Source organism: Bos indicus, chromosome 29 (genome assembly GCF_029378745.1).
Source record: "Bos indicus isolate NIAB-ARS_2022 breed Sahiwal x Tharparkar chromosome 29, NIAB-ARS_B.indTharparkar_mat_pri_1.0, whole genome shotgun sequence".
NCBI lineage: Eukaryota > Metazoa > Chordata > Mammalia > Artiodactyla > Bovidae > Bos > Bos indicus.
The window spans coordinates 30150797-30170046 of NC_091788.1; the positions used below are offsets into that span (position 1 = coordinate 30150797).

Consider the following 19250-nt stretch of genomic DNA (forward strand, 5'->3'; position numbering starts at 1 on the left):
GTGAGGAGGTCACTAGGAGGTCGCTAGGGCTGGAGCTGAGACGGCGCGGGGAAGGACGGTCAGCGGGGTTGCAGGGAGGCCTGGGCGAGACTGGGGGGCAGTGTCCATCTGCATGCCGGGAGTGAAGGTCTGACTGAGACCCAGCTGGGAGTGATGACTCTTTGGGGCTCAGAGCGCAGCAGGGCAGGTCTCCTCTGGGCAGAAAGGAGCAGTTGGACGGGGCCTTTTCATTCTTCCCTGCTGCTCAGGAGAGGACAGGAGGGGCCGGCCTGGTGAGGGGCCCGTCTCGCCCCCTTCCCAGCAGCTTGGACAGTCTCTGGCAAGCCTTGGCAGGTGGGCACGCCTGCAGGCCCTGTGGGTTTCCGGCCTGGAATGGCCGGGGAGTCCGGGCTGAGAGCCCAAGGCGGTGCGTGCGTTGCCAGTGGGGCACGGCTCTTCTCCAGGTCGTCCCTGCCCGTCTCCCCATGGGAGGGAGCGCCAGGGCTCACAGCCTTGGTCCCCATGCCCCACTCAGGCGACCCAGAGGAGTAAGCTGAGGACGTTCGCGGGGGACTTTTCCGTGGGGGTGCAGGTGGGATTGCTGTTCTAGAGACTTCCCACCCTCTGCTCTTTGGCGTCTCAGGTGCCCGAGGTTACACAGTCAGGATTTGAACCCGGCTGATGGGTGTCACAATCTGGCCCTTCTCCACCAGGCTACACTGCTAGGGGCCAAGGGGGTGACATCCCATCTATTTCAGGCAGTCCCCTGCCTCCTGAGATCTTGTTTGTGCTTGATCTTTGACCTCTGGCCTGTGACCCCTGGACTGTTAGAGGGTGGTGGGCGTGAGAAAGGCCCCGAGGGTTGTGACAGGCCTCCGTGCCTCCCTTTCAGGGTCAGATCAGAGATTCCCAGGAAGTGGGGTGACATTTACTTAGCGCCTCCAGTGGCTCTGAGGAAACACCTTAATGTTTACAGCCACACTGTAGGCTCGGTTTTATGACCATCCTTAACTGATGAGGAGGTTGAGACTCCGGTTAATGACACAGCCAAGGTGGCGCAGCCGGGAAGGGGAGTCGTGTGTCAGCCCGTGGGCCTGCTACATCTGATGGGCCCTTGGTCCTTCTGGAAGTCATGAAAGTGCTTGACATGGCACCTCTGGACGCCCACCCTGGGCTGGGCTGCAGCACAGCGATGCTGGGCCCACAGGCAGGGGTGGAAAGAGCATGGACCTCAGGGCGGGAAGACCGTGGCTCCAGCCCTCCTCTGCCCTGCCGTCCCAAGCCCGTCCCGCAGCGTGGTGTCGGGTACGTCTGGAGTCCCTGTGACCTCGTCCCTCACCTGTGGAATGAGCATCACCTGCATCCTAAGACCAGACGTGCGTGTGTGGGTCGTGGTTCTCAGCTGGGTCTTGAGGTGTGTAGGCGAGCCTGAGAATCTCCCGGAGTGTGCGGTGCCTGTGCTGGGCGGCCCCCTCTCAGGGGCTCCTCCGGGGAAACACATCTGAATCTGGCATCGGGGAGGATGTCGGTCTTTTGAGAAACATCCCAACTGATTTTTAAGACACCGTTTCCTGCTTTTCGGATCTACATTCAAGCTGTTGCGGCAGATGCTAATAGAAATAGGGAAAAGGACTTAACCAAAACCAGGTGTTGCTGGACAAGGACCCTAGCCTGGAGTCTCTTTAGGAAAACGACCAGGTTTCCTTGCGATGAACACAGTGCTTCTCAACTAGGGGGCAGTCCCCCCCTCTGGGGGCATTTGGCAATATCTGCGGCATTTGTTGTAGTTGTCACAACTGGAGAGAGGGTTTGACTAGCATCTGGGAAGCCTGAAGTGCTGCTCAATAGCCTGCAGGGCACAGGATAGCCCCCACAGCAAAGGATTACCTAGGCCTTGATGGTGCCAAGGTCAAGGGTGAGTAACCCTGGGTTGAGAATAGCCAGTAGTTAAATAGTGTTGCTTATGTGTCAGACGTTGTTGGTCTAAGAGCTCCTCGGGTATTGACTTGCTAATCCTCCCAACCCTCTGACGCGAGCTGTTATTATCCTGAGCTGACAGATGGGGAAGCAGGGGCACAGGGAGCTTAAACACCTGGACGCAGGTAGGGGTCCCGAGGAAGGAGCAGGCAGGACGAGGACTTGGCTTCCCAGGCGTCTGTGCCTTCCCCCCCTGCATTAAGGGAGTCTGACTTTAAACCAGATTTTCAGCTTTGGGTTCAGAAGGCCACATACTGGAGCGTTTGCTATGTGAGAAGAGTCAGAAACCTTTCATTCCTGTGCCCAGAAAGTAAGAGAGAAGGGCTGGGGTTAAGGGTTACGAGGGGCCCCATGATCCATCCATGAACATCTTATGTTTTCCATATTCTGAGAGTGATTCACCTTCATGAATTTAACGGCATGAGACGCCTCATGGGAGTGGAACACAGGTGAATCATAACTTCTTAGCGTTCGGCTCCCGTCACTGGGGAATCAGAGACGAGACGGTGGCCGCCTCCTCACCGCGGTGCCAGGGAGGCTGGAGGGTAGCAGGACTGGGTGGAGAGCGTGGCTGACCGCGGCCCGGGCTGTGCTGTGTCTTTGCAGATGTGAAGACAACCGTGGTTTACCCTGCTACAGAGAAGCACCTACAGAAGTATCTGCGCCAGGACCTCCACCTGGTCCGAGAGACAGGAAGCGACTACAGGAACGTCACCTTGCCCCACCTGGAGTCCCAGAGCTTGAGCATCCAGGTACCAGCCACCACCAGCTCAGGCAGGCTCCACGGGTTGCACGCAGAATGCTGTCCCTGAGGCCAGTGTTTGTCTTCTCAGGCGTCGGTCGAGATGGTCCCAGGGGCTAGCAGTATCCCTGCCTTCACGCCGCTTACCTCCTGTGCAGGCGTCAGATAGGACACGGATGTATATGTAACCACACCAGACGTGAGACTTAGAGTGCTGTGGAGAGGAAAGGGCAGGATAAGTGGCATAGAAAGTGCTGGGCTCAGGCGGTCGTGTTTTGCGGAGGACAGTCATCTGCATGGATCAGGGAACTGACACTGGTCTCGGGCACACCACCGAGGCAGTCTGGGATCTCAGAGCAGTCCAGTCCCTGGGAAGAACTTCTGGCTACTCTCTAGTAGTGCTGATGCGATCTCAAGAATGGCTTACCCAGACCAGAGGTCTGTAAATGGTAAACAAATGCTGGTTAGGCCTCCCCATCCGGGCGCTCATTCCTGGTTTCACCCACAGTTAGCCAGCCTCCACGAGTGGAGTCCCAGGGGAGAAACTTCTCCTTCCCTTTCGCCCCCTGCATCCATCCTGGGGGGCAGGAGCGGGGGGAGGGGATGGTTGCACAGCCTCTTCTTCCAGGGCTGTGTTCACGGGTTGGAAGCATCTTCAGAGTGTATTCAGTCCCTGGGCCAGACGCAAGGCCATTTCGCTAGCAGATCTGATTCTCCTTGGGTCTGTGCCCAGCACCAACCAGAGCCTTTCCCGAGATTGGCCCCATGTGCATGCTCAGGGTTAATGTGATGGATGAGCTGTTTTCCTATCCTGCCTCTATCACTCACTCCCGTTCCCTGAGCATTTGTACGTATTCCAGCCGAGAGTGTGGCCACGGTGGGGCAGGGTGTCCTGATATGGGAAGCTCACGGCCATTTCTCCCAGGCCCAGAGGAAGGGAGGGTGTCCTGAGTGTGGGGTCCTGCGAGGTGGATTGTCCTTGGGAGGAGGAAGGACAGGAGGCAGACAGGGGCTGAGGGAGGTCCCACGGGGAAGACCTGGCCAGGCTGTTAGCCGTGGTCCCACACAGGATTTGCACAAGGCTTCTCTAGCTCACTCTGGCTTGATTATTTTTCCGTTTTTTAACAAAGACATCCAGCATTTGTTATGTCTTCTAAGTAGTAAGGAAATTGGTCTCCATCTTTCCTAGAAAGCATCTTGGATTGTGAAGTGGATGTCCTGGAATGTGTGTTTCGCTGCACTAATTGCACATATATGTGATTAAAGAGAGGAAGTCCTTAATACAGTTTCGGCGTGAGTCATATATGCATCTTCTTAAAGACCACTGTACACATCCTCTTGGGAAATAACTCTACTACTCTCCCCACTTCTGGGTGACATGAGTGTTCATGTGTTCTTTGTTATTTTAAATTGGCCGAGCTGTGTGGCTTGTGGGATCTTAGTTTCTTGACCAAAGATTGAACCCAGGCCCTCAGCAGTGAAAGCACCGAGTCCTAACCACTGGAGCGCCAGGGAATTTCCCCATGTATTCTTTTTTGGCTGTTTCTAGCAAGTTTACAAGCACTCAGCTTAATTGGCAATCAGTTCAGTTCAGTCGCTCAGTCGTGTCCAGCTCTTTGCGACCCCATGGACTGCAGCACACCAGGCCTCCCTGTCCATCACCAACTCCCGGAGTTCACTCAGACTCATGTCCATCGAGTTGGTGATGCCTCCAACCATCTCATCCTTTGTTGTCCCTTCTCCTCCCGCCTTCAATCTTTCCCAGCCTCAGGGTCTTTTCAAATGAGTCAGTTCTTTGCATCAGGTGGCCAAAGTATTGGAGTTTCTGCTTCAGCATCAGTCCTTCCAATGAATACTCAGGACTGATTTCCTTTAGAATGGACTTGTTTTATCTCCTTGCAGTCCAAGGGACCCTCAAGAGTCTTCTCCAACACCACAGTTCAAAAGCATCAATTCTTTAATGCTCAGCTTTCTTTATAGTCCAACTCTCACATCCATACATGACTACTGGAAAAACCATAGCTTTGACTAGACAGACCTTTGTTGGCAAAGTAATGTCTTTGCTTTTTAATGTGCTGTCTAGGTTGGTCATAACTTTCCTTCCAAGGAGTAAGCGTCTTTTAATTTCATGGCTGCAGTCACCATCTGCAGTGATTTTGGAGCCCAAGAAAATAAAGTCTCTCACTGTTTCCACTGTTTCCCCATCTATTTGCCATGAAGTGATGGGATCAGATGCAATATATGTTATAATGAAAACTGACCTCTTCCAGTCCTGTGGCCACTGCTGAGTTTTCCAAATTTGCTGGCATATTGAGTGCAGCACTTTCACGGCATCATCTTTTAGGATTTAAAATAGCTCAACTGGAATTCCATCACCTCCACTAGCTTTGTTCATAGTGATGCTTCCTAAGGCCCACTTGACTTTGCATTCCAGGATGTCTGGCTGTAGGTGAGTGATCACATCATCGTGGTTATCTGGGTTGTGAAGATCTTTTTTGTACAGTTCTTCTGTGTATTCTTGCCACATTTTCTTAATATCTTCTGCTTCTATTAGGTCCATACCATTTCTGTCCTTTATTGTGCCCATCTTTGCATGAAATGTTCCCTTGGTATCTCTAATTTTCTTGAAGAGATCTCTAGTCTTTCCCATTCTATCGTTTTCCTCTATTTCTTTGCGTTGATCACTGAGGAGGTTTTTCTTATCTCTCCTTGCTATTCTTTGGAACTCTTCAGAGCTAATTGGCGATAGCTATTATATTTATTGAGCATCCCCTAGGTCCCAGACTCTGTGCTAAGGTCTGGAGGGTCACCAGGATAAGCACTGATAATGTCCCCACAGTCTTGTAAGGAAGGTAGGCGTACAATGTAATGGGATGAGCACTTCGGTGGTTAATACATAATGTAGAGGTGTGACACAAAGGGGAGTGATCAGCCCAGATTGGGGGGGGCTTCACTGGGGACAGGATCCTCCGGTTGGATCTTAAAAGGACAAAGAGAAGTTTGCCAGGTGGACAGAATAAACAGGGCACTGCAGCCAGAGCAGAGAGAAACTCCAGGGCCTCAGAGGGCTGGACTCTGATGCATCTGGGGAGCTAGCACGAGAAGACAGGCAGGGCCCAGGAAGAGGTGTGTGCACTTTACCCAGGAGACCAGGAGTTCCCAAACCTTGCCAGTCGTCAGCATGGCCTCTTGAGGTTTTATAAAATACAGAGCACAGGGCCCTCCTTGGTATCTACTGACTCAGGATGGACCTGGGAAATCTAGATTAGAAAAAAATCTTATCTTGTCAGATTTTTGGACGAGTGCTATAGGCACTGAGGGTCCTGTAAATGGCTTTAAGCACGTGGGTAATGTGATGAGATTTAAAGAAGCAGTTGGAAGTGGTGAGAGTAGAAGGAGGAAGAGGCAGAGGGGAGCTTCTTTTTTATTAAGAGGCAGGGCCTAGATGGGGGCTGGCTTGGAGCAGCGAGGGGGAGCCTGGGGGTGACTCTGGGGGTACCCTGGGCAATGAGTGGCAGATGGTGGGATGGATGGCAGAGTGGGTTTCCGTGGAGGACAGTGAGTTAGCTTGGGATGTCTCAGCCACGAGGTGACTTAGAACAGCAACGGTCCTGAGCATTTTGCGGGCACCGTATCTTCAACAACAAGCTTTTGGAGACTAGCTTCAGAGCCAGGTCGCCTGGCCCCAGAGTCTGTGCTCTTAGCCATCGATGCTACTTGGATACTCAAATCTGAGGTGCTTGTAATTTCCCAGTTAAAAAAAAGAATGCAGTGGGATGTCTGGATCCAGAGCCTTAGAGATCCGTTTGTGAGCCCAGGGTTTGGCCTCTTGTCCTGACACCTCAGCGCCTCAAGACCTTGTGCTTTATATTTATTTTTGACTGTGCTTTGTTGCCGAGCAGGCTTCTGCCCCATTGTGGTGCTGCTCATTGCCATGGCTCCCTCTTGTTGTGGAGCACGGGCTCTAGGTAGACGCATGGGATTGGTAGTTGCAACTCATGGGTTTAGTTGCTTCACAGCATGTGGGATCTTCCCAGACCAGGGATCGAACCTGTGTCTGCTGCTTTGGCAGGCAGATTCTTATCCGCCACGCCTTCATCACACCACACCGTCCAGCCCTTGGGCGCCCTCCAGTCTCATACGTGGTTCTCTCTTGCCCCAGAATCAATGCACTTCCTTTGCTCTCATCCAGTCTCCTTTTTCCCCTTCCCATAGCTGGTCTTGCAGCCTCAGGCACGCCCAGCCTGACCTTTCCCAGCAACTTTTCTGCTGTCCATTGCCTCCCTGGGCAGGGCTCTGTTTTGGACGCCTGTGTGAGCATTTTCTCGCTTAGTCCTCACCACAGCCCTAACCTGTGGGTATAATTAGCACCTCTTGATGAAGGAGGAAACCAAAGCTTAGATGAAATCACTTTGCAGCATGTAGCTAGTTAGTGTTGGAGGTGAGAGATGAGCCCCTTGTTGTTGGTCTCCAGAGCCCATTCATTCTCCCCCAGCTGATATGTTGTTTTCTAGGTGGAGGCAGGAGCTGTGGGGGAAGGCAGGGCCCTGGGGTGGCCTGGCCCGCTGTGGGCTGGGCAGTCCCAGGGCTGTTCACGCAGAACCACCATCCCCTCCCTCCCATTTGTTTTTGGGAGATTTCCGATCAGGCTCTGACTGACTTTTTTTCTCAAGTGGCACATTCCTAGAGAGATGTCTAGTTAGAGAGGAAATGCTTCCCCTGGGACATTCTCAACTTGCTGGGCTCTGCATTGCTCTTGCCCCAGGGTTGCACAAAGAAGCCACTGCAGAATGGCCTCCAGGCCTCACCAGGAAGTGGCATGGCCAGGCTGTCCTTGGGAAAGCCCCTCTTTTCTGGTGGGTTCTTACTGTGACTGGCCTCTGGGTCTTACTGGAGGGCCTGGGAGGCCCAGATCGTCCCTGGCAGGTTCCCTCTGCCTCGTCCCTCTCCATATCAGATGGTTGCACTTGGCCTTGGCTGGGCTGGCCGAGAGTGCAGGATGTGGACTTGGGGGGCAGTGGGAAGGGAGCCCCCACGGGGTTGGGGGGACAGCCCTGGCTCTCGCTGACCCTGCTGTGCCAGCACTCCTGGTGGTGGGCTAAGGAGCCCCGTGTTGGCTGGCCGTGTCGGTGCCCTGTCCTCTCCTCCAGCCTTCGTCAGCTTGAGTGCCTTCCTGACCATGGGGCAGAAGGGGCAGCTGGGTGAGCCCAACTCCTGCCCCCTCTCTGGCTGTGCAGCAGGGTTCACTGTCAGATTTCGGGCAGAGTTCACTGGCTAGGAAGGAAGTCACGTTGGCAAAGGGTTCTCAGCGCTCAGGGGCAGTGGAGTGGAGTGGGCTCCAGGGGTTGGAGCCCCATGAGAACAGGGCCTTCGTATCTTGACCTCCAGGCTGCAGGCTGGCTTCCTCAGAGAGGCCACCAGGACCTTCATGGTAAAGTGATGCTCTTGGGGTCCATGCAGTGCTCAAGGAAGGGTCCTTGAAGACAGTGGACAGCAGCTGATCAAAGGCCGTGGGAGAGCTGGCAGCCCAGGGTTGACAGGAAGGGAGGAAGGGTCTGTGTCATTGCCTCTCATGTGGCATTTCTTCTGCTTTGTTGTGAAGGGTCCGTGTCGGGTGGGGTAGAGGCGCTAACCCCACGCTCACAAGAATCCCAGTGGGGCTGGGAAACCTAGCACGGTTACTTCTAGAACATAAGCCCTTCCTTGCCCTGGTGCATGGCAAGCTCCTTCTGCAGAAGGAACTCCCAGCAGACTCTCTGCCCCATGGTCCTGTCGGGGTGCAGGGACACTTCACCAGAGTCCCGTGGGCAGTGGAAGGGGATTGCAGACCAGGCCTGTGAGGCCAGAGCAGAGCGTGTGCACAGGGGTGGCCAGGATGGGCCTAAACAGTGAGCTCCATCTGGACCCTTGTGGGGGCAGCTGTAGTGACCCCCGTGGGGATGGCCATGGTGGGAGAGGGGAAGTTTCTTCTGGACCCAAGAGCTGATATCTGGGACAGGATGGCCTGAGTGTGGATCCCCTGAGCTTCGTGCCCCTTTACCATTGGGTGTCCTTCCCTGAACCTGCCTCTCCCAGCGTGGGCTGTCTCTTGGGGAAAGGACTGGCCTGTGAACCCCCTCTCTCTGCCCTCCTTTCAGTGGGTGTACAACATTCTCGACAAGAAGGCTGAAGCCGACCGGATTGTTTTTGAGAACCCGGATCCGTCCGATGGCTTTGTCCTGATCCCCGACCTCAAGTGGAACCAACAGCAGGTAAAGGATTTCGCGCTGGGCCTCTGTGGTCTCTGAGTGCCCCGCTCCAGCTGCCGCTCCCTAATCCTGTCCTTCTTCCTCCTGCTGGTCTCTTGCTCTCTAAGAAGATTATAATTAACCGACAGGGGAGGCTGAGCTGTCTGCAGTGGGAGCACCTACACAAATGTTTACCCTTCAGTGGGCCAGTTAAAGCCCCTTCTGGCTTACCTCCCACGCTAGGGTGAGGATGGGCAGTGTTTGCGTCATGACGTCACGGGCTATTCCTTCATCAGCCACGTGCGAGGCTGCCACCTTCCCTTCCAGGGGCACCCGGAGTCCTGAAATGGACAGTTTACCCCTCCCCACGCCCTGGACACCAGCACATCCAGGCAGCACTGGCTGGCAGAAACCACGGGGACCAGCCGGAGGAGTCCCCTGCACTGCCCGAGCCAGAGAGGGGGCCTCCAGCGGCCTAGGCACTGCACCCACCAAAGCCTCTCGGCTCTGCTGCCTGGCCCGCGAGCGCCCCCCTCCCCTGGTTCCCCAGGAGCCGTCTTCACTCACGCTGCCCCTCCAGTCCTCTGCATTCTCTGTGCACCTCCTCTCCTCCTCCTTCATCTCACACTGAGAGGCCCATCCCCAGGCTCGCTGGCTGCCGCCTCTTTGGGTGGACTGTCATGCCCTGAGAGTAACAGGAACCAGCAGGGCACCGGGTCCAGGCAGCGCTGTGCCCACACAGACTGGAGTTGGGCCCAGATAAGGCCCAGGGAGCCAGCCCTGGGCTCTTGGGGGCTGGCGGTGGGGGGCAGGTAGACATCCCCCCTCCTCCTCCCAGTTGAAATCTGTGACTAACCCAGGCTCTCGGGTGGGCCCCTCTAGGCTCTGTGTTCCTCACATCATTGTTAGGTCTCCCGGGGACACTGATCTGGAGTCGGGCCCGTCCCGCCAGGGGGGACGCCTCCCGTCTCACTCTCTCAGCCGCTGGTCAGGCCTCTGTGCCCTCTGCCAAGCTCACCTGCATTCTCTTGGCTGGGTGGGGTGGGTTTCCTGACCAGCCACACCACTCCAGTTGCCAAGAGACGGGGGAGCCGAGCCTGTGGCCGGGGTGAGGGGGACAGGATTCAGGCTCAGAGGCACGGGCGAGCCAGTGCCAGCTGTCTCCTGGGGTGGCTCGTGGGACTTCCTGGACGTGGCTGGTGGGGGAAGGAGGAGGCAGGTAGGGAATCTGAAGGGAGTTTCCAGAGGTCTCAGTGCTGAGCTGGGAAGGTCAGAGGAGCCCGCCCTCCCCTCTGCGTGATGATGTGCAGAGGCCGCCCCCGCACCAGCCAGTCCCCACTCAGGCCGGAAGGGAGGGCAGAGGACCAGAGAAGGAACGAAGCCAGAGCCCCCGTGGGGTAGGCACACCGGGGGCTCTGTCAATCCCGTCCGCCCCCTTGGGCAGCCTTGCGCTGGCCGTTCTGGATCACACACACGGTGCAGGGAGGTGGGAGTGGGTGGGTAGGGGGGAGCTGGTAGGAGGAATTTGGATTCATGAGGTCCCTGAAGACCTTGTGATTTGCAGGAGGTGATTTGCATGTGGGGATAGCCGCAGCCTCCCCATGCAAGGAGCCATAACGCTCTGGTGCCTGTGGCACCGAGAGCGGAAGCCCATGCTCCTGCTTACCTGGCGCCGGCAGGCATGCTGCCGGGCCTGCCCGGGGCACTGCCCGCTGTCTGTCCCCTTAAGAGAGAACAGGCTTCAGGCACTGCAGCAGGGTCCCAGCCACATGGTGGGGTGACTCGCCCTGGGGCTCTGAAGGGGCCAGCTTTCGTATCAGGCTTTTAACTTGCTGACTGGACAGGTGTGACTGTGCCTGACCTTTGCTTCTTTACCGCTTGTCTCCTTGTGGTGCCACAGTTAAGGGCCTTACATCCCTGACTTGTGACAGAACACTGAGGCCCACGGCTCCCTAGAATTAGTGTGTCCAGCAGGGAGGTGGGCCGGGCCTGGACTTCTGTCCTCATCCTCATCCACCAGAGGAGGACAGAGGAGAGGGCGGTCTGGCATGTGCTCTGAGGGGACTTCTAGCCACCCTGGCGGCCCCTCGTGCCGCTGCTCTGCCGAGAAGCGTGTCTTTTTCCGCTCACTGGTGGCCCATGATTAAAAAACGTCCATCCATCCATTCATTTGTCCGTCTGTCTCACAAATATTTTGCTGTTATTGTTTAGTCACTAAGTCGTGCCTGACTCCTCTGGAAGCTCACCAGGCTCCTCTGTCCATGGGATTCTCCAGGCAGGAATACTGGAGCAGGTTGCTGTTCCCTTCTCCAGGGGATCTTCCGACCCAGGGATCGAACTCATGTCTCCTGATTGCAGGTGGCTTCTTTATCACTGAGCCACCAGAGAAGCCCCACAAATATTGATCAAGTCCCTAATGTCTGCTGGAGACTCTGGCTCCCTGGAGATTAGAGAATCCCTTCCTCAGTTCTCTGTAGAGAGAAACTGTATATTCCTTCTTATTGGCTTATTTGGGGATGTAGGGATTGGTCCAGTTAATACATCTACATGTGTGTTAGAAGCTCAGTCATGTCCAACTCTTTGCGACCCCATAGACTGTAGCCCTCCAGGTTCCTCTGTCCATGGAATTCCCCAGGCAGGAATACTAGAGTGGGTTGCCATTCCCTTCTCCAAGGGATCTTCCCAACCCAGGGATCGAACCCACATCTCCTGCATTGCAGGCAGATTCTTGACCATCTGAGCCTCCAGGGAAGCCAACACCAGCATGTACATGGTAACAATAAAAATAGCACACAGAGTGGGCAATGAAGGTGCATTCCCTCACCCGACATTCCTCCACGTCCCTGCCCCAGAAGAGATGGTTTGTCTTTCCTCCATAGTCTTTACACACTATACGTGTCAGCATGTATGTGCGTGTTCATGGAGACACACAGACACATTCAGCTCACGGAATGTAGATCCTTGTGTCTAAGGCACTCAGGCAGGAGCCTCGATCTCCGCGTCTCTCCTGAGGTGGAGCCATGGGTGTCCGGGGCTCCAGCCGTTCTCCGTTTTGCCCCTTGCTAGGAGGCTGTTGCTTCGACTTTGCTGCCCTGCCTTAGAGTAGACAAGGTTGATGGCCTCTGTCTCCCCAGAGGGGTTGATGTGCTGCCTTCTGGGATGCCAGTCTGAGACCCTTGCCAGCCCCTCCCCTGTTTTTTTTCCCCAGATCATTTCTCTGGGCAGCCGGGGCCCTTTGGGGAAAATCCGGGGTCATGTCTGCTATCAAAGGACAGGTTTGTCTTCCTTCCCTCACTCAGCCCGTGAGCTGGCACCCAGCACAGGCTTCAAGCTTCATTCCATGCCAGTGGAGCAGAGAGGTGTGACTTATGTCATCTTTGGAATTTGTCAACAGATACCATCTAAACAAATGTTACTCTTGTTTGGAGGGCCTGTGACAGTGACAACGTGGAACGGCTGGAGACACTCACAGACACGCACACACTCCTAGTTCAAACAGCTTTTTGGGTCTCAGCTTATACAAGAGTCCTGGACACAGGCCACGAGAAGGAAGAGTCCAGAAGGGACTTGCAGGCAGAGCTGAGGCCCAGGTGGGCACTGCTTAGCCGTCTGCTGGCAGGTTCCCACTGCGCTCATGTGTGGCCGGTCAGGGGCAGAAAGCCCGGCTCTTAGGGCTCTGGCGGAGACGAGTGTGTGTGGCATGGAGAGAGTGTTGGCATGAAGAAGCACAGCTGGACATCAGGCACCATCTGGAAAGTCTCATTCCCAGTTTTTTAAGTTGGGGCCCTTGGGGACTTGGTCGGGTGACTCATGGTCCCCAAATTATCTCATTGAGGAATCTAGCAGCTTGGCCTGCAGAGCTGAGGGCCGGTGGATCCGCACCAGGCCTTGGCCCTTGGAGCCCTGGTGTCTGGGGCTTGCTTTGCAGGAGGATGTGAAACTGGCCAAGGCCAGGGTTTGGGCAAGTGGAGACTGGGACAGGAAGGGTTTTCTGGGCAAGAGGAAGAGTCATTTTGCTCTCTGGCTCAAGGTTTTGGCTCCAGGTCTTGTTGGCCTTGGGTCCTTGTACTGTTGTGACCCCCAGGTCTTCGGGCAGCCACTGTCTTCTGGAAGGGCGGCTGTGTATGAGCCCTGTGAGATACGGGAAGGGAGACAAGGGTGAAGCAAGGTGGAGCTCACTGCCCCGCGGGCCCCAGGCTCCCTTCCCCCGCACTTGCCTCTCCACCTGTCACCTGCCTGGACTCCAGGCACATGGAGCCCTCCTCCCCCAACCAATGCCACTGAGCCTTTTTTTTTTTTTACTGTTCCTTTGCTCAGTGCTCTTTTCCCAAGCCCTCCCTCTTCTTCCCGACCCAGGCCCCCTGTCCCTCTCTGATCACCCTCACTGGTCTTTCCTTCTTCCTCCTGCACTCTTCTCCCCTTGTGTCTTACAGCACTTAGTACAGGTGATTAGACCATAAAAGTGGTTCATGGCATTTTCTTGAAGCCCCCCTACTTCTGCCCCCCTACTGAGTATGTAAATACTCTCGTGTGATATTTTTGAGCAGGAAGAATAAACACAGGCTTCTTCCCTCACACAACCCTCACTCACCCGGGGCAGGTGGACGCCCACCTTGCCTGGGGTTGGGTCTGGCCACAGTGTCCCTGGGATTGGCGGCGGCTGGCCCTGCAGGCCTTGGGGTGGGGGTGCTTCCTGACTTCTGGGGGGGCAGTTCCAGGATGGGCAGCCTCCGCGGTTGGCCCCCCTGCTGAGCCCAGTTCACCCCGCCTGTCTCCACACAGCTCGATGACCTGTACCTGATCGCCATCTGCCATCGCCGGGGCATCAAGTCGCTTCGGGACCTCACCGCAGAGCACCTGCCGCTGCTCAGGAACATTCTCCGGGAGGGTCAGGTGAGGTTCCCGGGGCCGAGTCCACTCCAGGGCCCAGAGGGGTTACACTCCGATTCCCGTGTGTTCCTTTCCTCACCCCACCCTTCTGTGAAACGGCTTCTCTCTAGGTGCCCTGCGGGGGCCTGTGAAGGCTTGTAGATGGCCTCAGGAAGCCCCTGGTCCTGGTCCCACCCTGCCTTCCAGCTCTGCGCTCAGCCCCCTCGCCTCACCCCACACAGGCTTCCTCAGCTCGGGTCCTCGATTCTGCTCCCTGACGTTGTCCTGCAGGTCACATGTGGGGTGCCCGCCCATCCCAGGGTTACCCGTGACAGCTGCATCACGCTACACGTGTTTCTTGGGTAGATGGTCCATGACCTGACATGGATCTGCGTGTGTCCCCTCGTGTACCTCGAGGGCAGAGACTGAACGCTCTGGCACCTGGCGTTCTGGGACACCTTCCCTCTGGGAGATTTGCTGAATCAGATGAAAAGGCTGCTAAAAGCAGCCCTGGGGGCCCAGGCAGATGGTGGGGGAGAGGAGAGTCTCAAATCTGGAGCTGTGATCCTGGTTCTGACACTTTGACCTTAGCCCCCTGGCGGCCCCGGGCAGGTCATTTCGCCTCTCTGGGCCTGGGTATCTGGAGGGGTCCTTCTGAACCCGTTATTCTGTGGGGTTGGCCTCAGCCTTGTTTCCTCTGAGACACTGGATGGTACAGCCTCCATGCTAGGCCTGCTGTCACCAAGGTTTCCAGCCCGGGAGAGGCTCCCCTGGTCGAGGTTCAACAAGCCCTGCTCCGAGGCTCTGCCTGGGGCCACTCTCCTTCCCCTCTGGCCCCCTCCCCACTGTGCCCAACTGCCTTCCCACCTGCCTGCTCACCCCACCATGTCCCCGGCTGTCTTTCTCTTTTCTCTGGATGCAGGGCACCTGGGAGGTGTCAGGCCAGCACTTGCATCTGCCCTGGCAACTCCAGCACCCTCTCAGGTGGGGTCTGCCTTCCAGGAAGCCCTTTGGGTGCCCTGGTGGTCACCCTGATGCCCAGATTCCTAGGGACGCACCCAATCAGAAGGGCACAGTACAATCGCAGCGTGTATTCTGAGCTCACTGGGGCCCTGTCTTTCTTCACCCCTGCCGCCTCAGAGATTGGCCTACATTGGAAATTAAATCTGCTCTTAATTCCAAGAGGCTTGGAGGCTTCTGAAGGCGGTTGGAAGAGAAAAAGCTCTACCACTATGCAAGGTTGGGGTGGGCCAAGGGAGCCGGGGTTAAGGGTGATGCTTTCCTCTTCTGCCGGGAGTCCACTGAGAATCCAAGGATCCTGTGATGCCTCCCAGCTCTGTCCAGCCCTGCCCACGTCCCCTCCCCCGGCCTTTCTCTGCCACCAAGCCCTTAGCTCTGTCGCAGCCCGGCTCCACTCTCTTCTGTGCTAAGCAGGGAAAAAAAGGGTTCCTGCCACCCACTTGATGATTTAAGCCTGGTAACTCCTCCAGGGCAGGCAAGTCCCCCAGTCTTGGGAATCTGGGCCCCTGTGCTTAGCACCGAGACTTCCTAGAGACCTAGCTGCGACCAAGGAAGCAGGTGTTCCAGCAGGTTGGAGCGGGGAGCCCTGATTGAGGCCACCGTCCCCCTCCTTGGGAAGAAAACCTCCACCTCGCTGCTTGTCACCCGCACCTGCTGACTCCCTAGAATGGCAGACAGGGATCCCGAAGCCACCCGTGGGGCGACGGAGAGGCTGGTGGGGGCTGTGGGCAGGAGGGGGTGCCGGCGCCAGTGTGGGGGCAGCAGCTGACCCTCCCGCCCCCCGCTCCTTGCCAGGAGGCCATTCTGCGGCGCTACCGGGTGGCGGCGGACCGCCTCCGCGTGTATTTGCACTACCTGCCCTCGTATTACCATCTGCACGTGCACTTCACCGCCCTGGGCTTCGAGGCCCCGGGTGCCGGCGTGGAGCGCGCCCACCTGCTGGCGGAGGTGATCGACAACCTGGAGCAGGACCCCGAGCACTACCGGCGTCGCACGCTCACCTTTGCACTCCGGGCTGACGACCCCCTCCTGGCGCTCCTGCAGGAGGCCCAGAGAAGCTGAGAAGAGACCACCCTTGTGGGGGATGGGGGCAGCAGGATTTTTTGTACCAAGTGAATTTTTTTTTTTTAATGTATTTTGTACTGGCTTCTTCCCAGCATGAGAATAAACTATCAGTCTCGTTCAGTATGGACCCACAGTGTGGCCTGGGGAGGTGGAGTGGGCGACCCTAGCGGGGTAAAGGCAGGGGGCACGGCCAACCTGGAGGGCTCAGGGCTTCCTGCAGGTCCCCTCCTGGCGGACTTCACGTCCTGGGCCTCCCTGCTTTCACCCCTGCTGTTCTGCTACCACCTTTCTCTTCCTTCTTCCCACTTAGTGTTTCTTCCTGATGGTCCACATGTCTGGGAGTCCCCCCTCAGAGAAAACCACATATGAAACCTTTCTGGAAGTAGTCTATAGTCTTTCTGACAGCACTTCCTCTTTCCCTCCAGCACTTAACGCACACTTCCCATGTGTGAGCCAGTCCTGTTGATAAACCCTTGTTGACAGGGCTGGAGGCTGGCCTCCTGGAAGTGGGAAGGCCTTAATCAGAATCAGATGATGCAAGCCCAAGACGACTGCCTTTGCCTCTGTTCCTTGGTCAGTGAGTCTGTGGCCTTGAGTTCGTTATCTCGACAGGAAGACAAAACACACTGCCATAGAGCAGCCGGAAGATAAATCCACCGTCTCAGCAGGGCACAGTGACATGGTTGCAGTGAAGTCCAAAAGCCCTGAGTCACGGATCAAGGTGTGACCGCTGTCCTAGATCCCTGACCACAGAATTGCCAGGCCAGGAAGGGACTTCAAAGCACCCAAGGCTGATAGCCTGTAGGAAGACATCAAGGGCGTATCTGGCAAAGTGACGTCTCCCACTGCTCCAGCAGAGCAGGGACACGGGTGCAGACATTGGCGACGTGTAGTTAAACACACGAGGCCCTCTTCCCAGACACATCATGCTACCCGAGAGGGGCCGGCATTTGCTCTTCGGTCAACGTGGGGCTATGAGTTACCGCATGCGTCCTCAGGACACACTGCCAGGGGAGGTAGGATGTGGGTCTTGCAGAGTGAAAGGAAGATGAAAACGGAGGGAGAGGAAGCGGGGTGGCCCTTATTCTGCGTACCCTGGACCGAGAACCAGGGTAGGATTCACAGCCAAGCTCCATTCGCTTGTTCCTCACGCTGCTTATTAAACACGTACTGCATCAGACCCAAGGCCTCCTGAGCCTGTTTCTTTGTCAAGGGGTGCAGGGATGAGGATCCACCACAGAGGGATCTGCTGGTGATCATACACGCAGCAGGCCAAAGTGGCATGATTGCAATGGAATCCAATGCTTTGACTCACTGCATGCCTTTTGAGCCAATGTCCTAAGGGCTGGGAACCCAGAGACGACTATAAAGACACTCCCAGCCTCCCAGGCTAGGGGGCAGACAGACAGTCCTCAGCCCGAGGGGTGCAGAATGAGAACCGTCTCCTCTGCCTTAGATTTCCTCCTGCCTTCACTTAGCAGGACCCACCCAGCTCCCCACCTCCACTGAGACAGCATCCTGAGCAGAAAGTCCTTAAGCCTCAGCACCGCTTGACTGATGAGCCACCGCCAGCCCTCTCTGACGGCATGGACGTCTGTCCCTGTGCGTTTAGCTGCGTGTCCTCGGTGAGTGCAGCGGAGGTGGGTGTCACCTTCTCATAAACTTTGGAGGGCTCCCCACCGGCGCCAGGCCCCAGTCCTTGGCCGACTTTCTTCCTGGCTGGGTTGGGAGGGAGGAGAGCGATTGGAGACGTGACTGCTTTTCCTCGGCTCCTCTCAAGTTTGCCCAAAAGTTTCCTCATAGGGCAAAATTGCTGAGTGTTCTATATTTGTCAACATTCCTTCATGAAACTGAGAAAAATAACATTTCAGGAGGAGTTGGACAGTTAGCTCCACGTTGTCTAGTTCTGTTGAACGCAGATCCCAGGAATGGAGAAACAAATCAAGAAACAGTTGCGAACAAAGTAATATTTGAAAATGTTTCTCTTGTGATATTTGTATTTCCAAACGAATTGAATGGATATGTTTTATTTCTGAATAGGTTGATGTGGGTCTTTTAACTCTTCCTTCTCAGAAAGGACTAAATCTTTATTCCAAACATGTATATAGAACCCTAAAAGGACTTTTTTCTGTAAGAAGATGGTGATAATTAACAGTAGCTGTTTTCAGAAAATCCTCACATAGCAAAATAAATGTTGGCAACTCTCTGTTTGCTCCATATTCTCATTGAAATTACATTGGATTCTGGAGTCTATGTAAACTTGAAGTTACCAAATTTTAGCCACTGTTAAAAAAGAAACATGGACTAAATTTGTTTAAAGTGTTTAAATTCAAAGAACAAGGTTTTGAACATCTACCCTGTCTTTTTTTTTAAAGACAAGAATATGGAACTAGAACTCTCATGGAGCTTACAACTTAGTGAGACACATAGACATAATTGGGCTTCCCTGGTGGCACAGCGGTTAAGAATCTGCCTGGCAAATCAGAAGACTTGGGTTTGATCCCTAGGTCAGGAAGATACCCTGAAGAAGGCAACCCGCTTCAGGATTCTTACCTGAAAAATCCCATGGACAGAGGAGACTGGCCGGCAACAACAGTCCATGGGATCTCAAAGAGTTGGACACGATTTAGCAACTAACAACAATGATAGACATAATTACAAAGTAAATCCACAAACAACTCAAGTTCAGTTGCTCAGTCGTGTCTGACTCTTTGTGACCCCCATGGACTAAAGCACGCCAGGCTTCCTTGTCCTTCACCAATTCCTGGAGCTTACTCAAACTCATGTCCATCGAGTCAGTGATGCCATCCAACCATCTCACCCTCTGTCATCCCTTTCTCCCGCCTTCAACCTTTCCTAGAATCAGGGTCTTTTCCAATGAACCAGTTCTTCACATCAGGTGGCCAAAGTTTTGGAGTTTCAGCACCAGTCCTTCCGATGAATATTCAGGACTGATTTCCTTTAGGACTGACTGGTTGGATTTCCTTGCAGTCCAAGGGATTCTCAAGAGTCTTCTCCAACACCACAGTTCAAAAGCATCAATTCTTGGGCGCTCAGCTTTCCTTATAGTCCAACTCTCACATCCATACATGACTACTGGAAAAACCATGGCTTTGACTAGATGGACCTTTGATGGCAAAGTAATGTCTCTGCTTTTTAATATGCTACCTAGGTTGGTCATAGCTTTTCTTCCAAGGAGTAAGCATCTTTTAATTTCATGGCTGCAGTCACCATCCATTTGCAGTGATTTTGGAGCCCAGAAAAATAAAGTCTCTCACTGTTTCCATTGTTTCCTGATCTATTTGCCATGAAGTCATGGGACTGGATGCCATGATCTTAGTTTTCTGAATGTTGAGTTATGAGCCAACTTT

General features: G+C 55.0%; 1 protein-coding gene across 10 annotated transcripts in view; it reads left to right on the forward strand.

Moving 5' to 3' along the window:
• LOC109554476 (m7GpppX diphosphatase) overlaps positions 1 to 19250 on the forward strand; it is a 152916-nt gene that overhangs the window by 24723 nt on the left and 108943 nt on the right. For 9 of the 10 annotated variants that reach the window (XM_070782710.1, XM_070782714.1, XM_070782715.1 and 6 more), the window contains exons 3-6: positions 2563 to 2708; positions 8836 to 8949; positions 13708 to 13818; positions 17361 to 17504. In XM_070782710.1, coding sequence (XP_070638811.1) covers positions 2563 to 2708; positions 8836 to 8949; positions 13708 to 13818; positions 17361 to 17504 — 515 coding nt within the window. Of the gene's footprint in view, positions 1 to 2562; positions 2709 to 8835; positions 8950 to 13707; positions 13819 to 15609; positions 16000 to 17360; positions 17505 to 19250 lie in introns of those variants that run through there. The other variant, XM_070782719.1, reaches the window with a different exon arrangement.